The 8375-nt window shown below is 33.4% G+C and overlaps 1 protein-coding gene across 1 annotated transcript; it reads right to left on the reverse strand.

Moving 5' to 3' along the window:
- Nucleotides 1-2959: 2959 nt before the first annotated feature.
- On the reverse strand, nt 2960-7462 carry LOC127120458 (ribonuclease III domain-containing protein RNC1, chloroplastic). The gene is made up of 5 exons (XM_051050891.1): nt 6450-7462; nt 5744-5945; nt 5412-5612; nt 4748-4834; nt 2960-3574 (listed from the first exon to the last, which is right to left on the reverse strand). Exons 1-5 carry the CDS (start codon nt 7253-7255, stop codon nt 3257-3259), a joined length of 1614 nt encoding a protein of 537 aa, XP_050906848.1. The 5' UTR covers nt 7256-7462; the 3' UTR covers nt 2960-3256.
- Nucleotides 7463-8375: the final 913 nt, after the last annotated feature.

Raw genomic sequence — 8375 nt, forward strand, 5'->3', positions numbered from 1 at the left:
ATATTGTTTCAAAATCCAAGGTCGGAATATTAATGTTTATGTCTCCTATTTTAAAGGTGAAGTCATCCTCTAATATATGCAACGCTTTCAAAACAGCTTGTTAAGTTGGTGACTCATTAATTACTTTGTCCAAAAAAAAAATATTTCAAATATTTATTAGTCAATAGAGAAATCCGTAGTTTATCTTATAACTGAAATAAGCTCCAAACAAGTTCACCAATAAGTGTTATGTTTAGAAAATGTATAGCTCACCCATCTTTCGAGATTGATATATCTTCTTTTAGCTAATCATATGTGAATCCTAACCATTTGATCATCATCAAATAAAGTCATCATTTTTCATTATTCCATAATAAAATTTGAATCTAAGTACTTACCATTTTGGTAATAGTGGTCGTGAGCATAACTCTCTAGCTAAAAGTGAGAGGGGGTAGAATTCATCATATTTAAAGGCTAAATCTATACATCATTTGTACAAAAAAAAGTTTTTAAAGAAACATAGGGCTTCCTTTTTCAAAATGTTATTATCAGTGCACCATTCACCCGAGGGAAAATTAAGACCATAAACTTGGTTTCTCTTTTTGTGAATGATTGCTTTAGCATGAAAAAATAAATATTTTGACTCCCTAATCAAACGTGTTTGTCTCTTGACTTCTGGTATTAAAGAGTCTCATTTAAAACAAAATATTTTCATATTTCTTAAGAACTTAATGTTGTAGGTTAAGAATGGTAATTGAGTCGACGTGTTCTAAAGAACGTTGTATTCCCATTAAAAAACAAGAATTCCTCCTGAAGTTTAGACATGTACTCTTTTTTCTTCCGAAAGATATTACCAAATATTTCCTTATTAAAAAACAAGGATTCCTCCTTAATATTACTACGAGAAATTGAAATGTTGCCTTTATCTTTCTTCAAACCATTCTTAACAATGGTGGGATAAGCATCATGAGTACACCAAGCTACTTAAAAACCAAAGGACATCCCTTTCTAATTGAAAGCACATAACTACAACATGACAGAGTTGGGTTATAATCAAATTGACAACAAACAAAAGGTTCAATAGTCACGCCTCAGCGAATTGAAGTCTCTAGTTCATATCACTAGGACCTCTATCCAACCTCATTGAGACTAACAAGCCACCTATATAATCAGCTTGCCAAGTAAATTTACTGTCAAAAAACTCTTAATATTATACTATAAAAACTAAAATGCTACAACTAGATTTGAGTCACATATTTTATCCATTCGGTCTCGGATGAGTAGGTGTATATTGACATGTTTATGGCTGGTGTTTATGAAGAAAAAAAAATTGACTTCTTTATATGGGATCTACAACTTTGATCCTAGACGTGTGAATATAACTCATATATGCGGGTATCCACACGAACTCACCCCAAATTTTATGGAGAAAACTCTTTTTGACTAGATTTGGTTTGGTTTTTTTTTCTGATTTTAAAATATGGGGATGAGTCGGATAATGGTAATATCCACTCCAAACCAGTCCCAAATCCACCTCATTTATTTCATTATGAAATTTAACATTTAATTTTGATAATTTAGAATATTAAATATGTGGTCAATGTTTTGATTTTTTGATTTTTAATTTAAATATTTTAAAATTGAAATGTATGTATGAAATGTTTTGAGATTGTTTTATTTCATCATTTGTAATGTAATTTTATTTTGGAATAAATAAATATTTACAAAAAAAAATTCACTAAATTGATCATACGAGTCGCAGATACCTGAACTCAATCTGAATCTGTTTGGTATTGATTTGAGTTTTAAGTTTTCATTTTTTTTGAAGATCGGAGTAGTGAACTAGGATTATTTGAAGATTTAAATTTGGATTTGAGGGAGGTAAAATTATCCTCGCCCTACCCCATTATCATGTTTTCAAAGGAGTGGCAAGTTTGGATGGTGAAAATCATCCTCAAATATAGGCCTCTAGTTTAAAATTTTAATTTATTTAATATTATTATTTTTATTAATATTAATTACTTTGTCTCACATTACTAATTTTATTCATTAATTTTATTATTCATTGTTTTACTAAAATAATAACCAATATTGTAAATGTATTTAATATTTACTTTAAAGAGCTTCCTTTCAAATCTTTCCTTAGATCTCAAAATTTGTTAGGTTGGACCTTGAATCCGATCATTTTATTTATACAAAATGAAGTTGTCTACCTGATTGACATATGACTATGCCTAAGCAAAATTTATCTTAATGACTTAACTTTTCGTGTGAGTTTATGAATTAGTTAACATTTAACATTTGAAGTGTATCTTTGTCCTCTAATTATTTTGTCCCATTGTCCTCTAGTTATTTTGTCCCACATATCTTGAGTGTGTTCTTTTATGTTTATCCTATCTTTCGTTTTGAAACCTATCTCTCCATGTTTTCTTCGATCTTTTTCGCTCAAAGATCTTTTTAAATATTTGAATGGTGAGTATAACACATTATTTTTTTAAAAATAGAAAATTCTTAACTACACAAGAGACTTGAGACAATGTCTTACAAGTTCAAATTTACTCTAAAATTTTAATTTGTTAACATCAGCTAAAGACTTAGATTAATATTTAAAGGTGAAAAGCCTTAATTTAGAAATGTATCCATTGTAATTGTGTTTACTGAGGCTTGAGATATTATGATACTTTACAACAAATATATAGCGCTTTTGCACGAAGAAGAGATGAGATAGAGACTTGTAAAGGCAGGGCAAAACTAAAATCTACGTTTGATTAGTTAAAGCTATTCAATTCAATTGGGGTGAAGGAGTATAGATCCTTTAGCATTAACAAAAGGTACTAGTAAGCGTTGATATCATCACATTGTTGAAGAATGTGAGGTTGCATATGGATTAGAGTTTGTCAAGTGAGTTGAAGAAAATGGTGATACAAACAGTCATAGTTTTCTTAGTTTTTTCGCCCCTGTCGTAAAAATTCTTGAATAATTATACCAACATTACATATTTGTCATATCATGTTTTTGCTCCATGATCTGAGCCATGGAAAATTGAACAAGCACTTATGTATCATCATATCCGTTCGGGTTACCGAAGGTGCCCAGGTTCAAAAAATAAAATACAATCAATATATACAAGAGCAACTTCCAAAGAAGAATTTGTAAATAACCTAAAACTAGGAAGATCAAATCTTGATATGGAAAAGCATATCAAGGGGATGAATTGAAAAGTTGAAAAAAAGCAAATTGAGAGTACTTCTATTGCCATGTCATTTTCTTCTCATATTTAGACCTCTTTAGGTTGGACCTGCTCAAAGTCGAAAAACTCAAACATCAGACGTCTCACATCACGTTTCCCATAAACAAGATACGAGAGTCCGTGAATAGCTTGATTAATAGCTGTTGTGGCTGGGTTTCTCCGTCTTCGGTTGCGCTCATAAGCGTCTTGCACCTTAACATCATATATAATAAACTTGTGAAGATGTTTGGCCCTCAAGTATCTTCCACAATATTTGTTCATAAGAATGCGGCGATGTTTCTCTTGTAACCACAACCCAGGAGCATCTAAATGCTTCATCAACAATCTTTCAGCCATCACCAAATCCTTAAGAAAATAAAAACATCATAATTTATAAAGTATTCAATGAAGAAGAAAGTTACATATCACAAATAGAAGTTGAATAGTAAATATGGACAAGATTGCATGTCCCCTTTCCCTGACTCTCAGTAAAAATGTGACACCTCAATTAAACTAAATATCTATACATTACTCGTGCCTCTACTTGCTCACATACGGTTTCTCCTTCCACAAGCTTGGTAGATACTCAACTCTATTTCGGTTTCGAACTCTCTCACCCCCAGCATCCACCTCACCACCTTGATGGGGTCATATTTCTTACATCTTTCAAAGTCACACATTCCCAGGATCATGTCTCTAGCTCAACATCAAGCCTCAAACATGGTCACCTGCCTCCCTCATTTCTATCTAAGAATCTTTTGCTCTGTCACTCTAAACACGCTAATGTCACTGCTCAGCCTCAAAGCAATACATCAAGACTCACCTTCAGCAACTTCCAAAAAATTCCATTGAATTGTAAACTCAAACAAACATCCCTTCCCATATCTGCCCTGCAGCTATTCTTCCGAGTCAAAAACATCTTTCAGTTTTTTCATGCCCAGATCTGAGTGGAAAGTCCACATAATCTCCTGCCCCTTCCCCTCTTTCTCTTAATTTGTACTGCTTGCAATCTAACATGGTTTGATGTTACTAGTAATAACTGTTGCAATCTATTTTTATCCAAGCTAGTTTTCAGAATAATGAAATAAGTTACCATGAATCCCAGTCCCCATCTCCCCGCCTATCCTGTTTCCTTTCAAGATTTGTGCAAATTATAGCATAGCGAATTATCATATTTCTGATAACAGAACAAGAGAAAAGTAAAATATATAAATCTTGATGCTCGCAGGAGATGGAGAAGCTGTTGAGAAGTTATATAGAGCAGTTTGTCCACTGGTGAGCAGAATCGCAGCAATAAAGACTGCATTTGAAATATCAAGAGTAAACTCTAAATTTCAAGAGGGTATCATAATTTGTAAGTCAACTATTCTTTTGCTGTATGGCTGGCCATGTAACCAGAAGGTCGTATTGAAAAGGAAATTTTTTATCAGGGAGATAGAGAAAGGGGCCGAAGACGATATATTCCATTAGTGAAATTTTCCTGAAAAACTTTCCACATATGATGTCAAATTGTCCTATAGACAACAGAAAGAATAGTACCTGTATCTTTTGGCCAACGTATTCCAATCTCTCAAAGCAAAATCTAGGATGCTCAAATTTAAACTTCGATGGATGCAGGAAACAAAGCTGCAATGGGATAAGACATTCAACATCAGCAAACTTTCAAACATTTAACTTGTAATTACCTATTTTACATCTTCCACAGAAGATCTAAGTTGACTTGTGTATCGAATATATTGACTGTTCCCTAATAAACTATTAATACACTACTTGAGAAGTTCTGCGTAGTGGCACTGTGTTGTCTGGCAGTGAGCTGTGTAAATGTGCCAAAAAGACATAAACCAGGTTCTAAACAGATAAATCAGGTCAAAACAGAATGGTCAAAAGCGATAACAAATAAACTTTCTGAATTCCATACAAAAACTTGAAAGTATAACGGTAGGTGTAATAAGTCTGCAATTTTGACAAACAAAACTTTAAGACTTTAACCCTTATGATCGCTTAACATCTTTGACACCATTTAACAGGAAGCCTGAGAAGGGATTGTAAGTAAAAGCTTTGAAAATTGTTTCTTCATTTGTTCAGATATATGTGAAAGATATAGCTAACCCTACTCTAGCAAGAGAAATCCAGAAGTGCTCCTTAAATAGCTAGAAAAAGAAAAGCGAAAAGTTGAATGAGAGGCCGTAGTATAGCTAGCTACCTGCAATCCAAGTCCAAGCTCTACATTCCTGGCTTCAGTAATTTCTGGAATTCTGTCTGTCATTTCTAATGGATATCCAAGAGTTCTCATTACTTGAGGTCTGCTATCATAATCCCATATATTTCCTCTGAATCGATGCATCCCAGGGGGGACGCAAGCTCTAAACAACCTTGGATGAGAAAACAGAGCATCTGCAGGAGGCTGAAAGAAGAACAGTGAACATCAGAGTAAACAAGTCTGAGCTATGTGTAATTTTGCAAAATAAATGGATCTTGATGTGCTAATTTTAAATAAATAAATAACAATCTTGACAAAAGATATGTATAGCTTGCCTTATAAGCAACTATATCTTGCCAGGTTAGTTTGCTTTCAAACTCAGCAGATACATAATCCACATCTTCAAGTTGTCTTCGCAACTTGGGCTGGCAATCCTCATCATCCGGATCCATTCCAAAGACTTCAAAAAGAACACGATAAACTTCTGGAAGACCAAAACAAAGATATATTGCCCCAAACAAAGCCCAAAACACCGACCTACAATGGAACAACAAATATGAATGCGCAACGAACAATTCATTTCAGAAATAGATTATGAGCAAAGACCAACTCAAATCAATCATATACGATGGTTCTACTACAACTCGATTACCCTAAAAAATATCATATGAAAAGTTAAGAATTCAACATTTTTGTCTTTCTTTCGTATGTCCTGTTTAGACAGTTAACTGGCCGAGCACCTTCTTATCAAACAACGTCAGCTTCGAAATGGAGATAACAACAGATATAATTCATAAAGGTCATTGGTCTCATAACTATTTATTTAAACCTATAGTTTATATCACAAACTCATGGTTTACATTACGGATGACAATTAGACGCAACACAAAACATAAATTTAAAATCAAAGAGTTAATCCAAGTGCATGGTTATCAAACTCTACTGCAATTGAAAAATACATGGATTTCTACATACAATAAGAAGTTACACTAACATAATAACAAAATTGTGAAGTAGCATAGAAGAAAAATTAGAACTTACTTGACAGGTCCCTCTCTATCCTTTCTCACAATCTTATCCATATTATCAAAAGGAAATATCAAATTCTGCAAACTAGCAGCTTTAATCCACTTAGGCAAATTCTCCTTCCCAATCAACCCAAAAACTCTCTCCCTCATCGGCCCCGGCGATTCCCTCGGATACCTCTGCAAGAAAAATTCCGCCAATGCCAATTCAAGCACAAACTGCCCCAAGAAAACCAACCTCGAATGCCCCGACTTAACATGTTTCGCGTTCGTTCTCTCACACGAAGGATGCTGAAACGCCAAATACAACAAAGTATCAAACTGTTTCGCAGGATTATCATCCTCTAACATCGCCGACGGCTCAAGCGAGTACCCGAGCGCTTGTTTCGCCTCGAGTAAATACTCATCAATCCACAGTTTATCGGCATTGCTAAACCGCGAAGACGGTAAACATGAACTCAATAAAGGAAACGATTTGAGAGACAATTGGGGACTATTGAGAAACCTTTCTGCTAATTTTTTGTCATCTAGTGGAGGTTTTAAGATGTACCTTCTTGAGGGGGATTTTGATTTTGGAGAAGTGGTTTTTTTGCGTTCTGCGAGTTCCTTTAGAAGTCGTTGAGGATTGTTTCTAGGGAATTCTTTTGTTGAATCTATGCTGACAGCGAGAACGCGTAGGGTTTGTGGAGAGTGGTTATAGGGTTTGGAGTTTTTGATTAGAATTTGGATGGGGAAAGGAGAGAAGGAGGAAGAGAAAGAGAAGTTAGTTGGTGGGGATGAGGATGGTTTTGGGGAGAGTAGAAAGGTGGAAGAAAGTTCCATTGTTGTTGGAAGATGGAAGGTAACTGAAATGTGGGTTGTAGAATGGGTTATGAAGATTGATTTGTGGGTTTTTGTATTGGTTTTGATACCATAGATGAAGGGGTTTGAGGAGTTTGTGTTGAAGTTGCAGGGTTTTGGACACTAACTGGGTTGGATAAGATGAAGCAAAATGCCACACTTGTTACTTCTTAGATATTATAATTTACATATTTTAGATTTGTTTTGTTTTGTTAAAAAAACATAATCACTTTTTTTAAAGAAACAAAAATTTTAACTTTTGCCTAAATTACATTTTTTTCTCACAAATTTAGTCTTTCATTTTATTTTTAAATAATTTTTATTTTTTTTTCTTCTTGCTCAAAATATGATAATGTGTAATTTGGAGAACTGGACATTTATTCTTCGGTTTCTTCTCGATTTTTCATTGTAATTTATTATTCTTTTCTTTACATTTTTCTCCTACACTTCAAACTCAATATTCAAGATAGAGACCATTGAGATTTTCTCGTTTAGAAGATCACAAAATATCTAGTATTCATTTATCAATACATATTTCTAAATCAAAATTCTAATATTCTTTCATCAGTAGATATTTTAAAATAAAAAATTCAAATATGTATTCAAAAACCTTATATCCTTAATCTTATGTGATTTCTTCTCCTAATATTCAAAAACTTACTATTCTCCTTCATCAATATTCACAAATCAAAATCCCATATATATTTAAAAATCCAATTAATGCTAAAAGCAAGTAAGTTGAACTTCCATTAAATTCACTATAGTCGTATTCATCTTGTTTGATCCAATTCCAATACTCTAACAAACTCTATTTTGGTTTAATAAAATTTCAATTACTCATTCTCCATTAATTCAAGAATCTTCTCTCCATTGCTTCTTCACTTCAATCACAACCATGATAAAGTCAACTCAAGCTGCAACACTTACAAGCTTTGTTTCAACCTCGCAGTTAACCTCCTTTAGTATGTTGGATATGAGTTTATGTCACAATTTTGATCCAAAGTTTTTCATTAAGTTACAAGATAACAACTATCTTATGTGGAATCAACATGTTGAGGGAGTAATAATCACTCAGAAAATAAAAAAACTAGTGGTGAATCCA

The sequence above is a fragment of the Lathyrus oleraceus genome, chromosome 2 (assembly GCF_024323335.1).
Source record: "Lathyrus oleraceus cultivar Zhongwan6 chromosome 2, CAAS_Psat_ZW6_1.0, whole genome shotgun sequence".
NCBI lineage: Eukaryota > Viridiplantae > Streptophyta > Magnoliopsida > Fabales > Fabaceae > Lathyrus > Lathyrus oleraceus.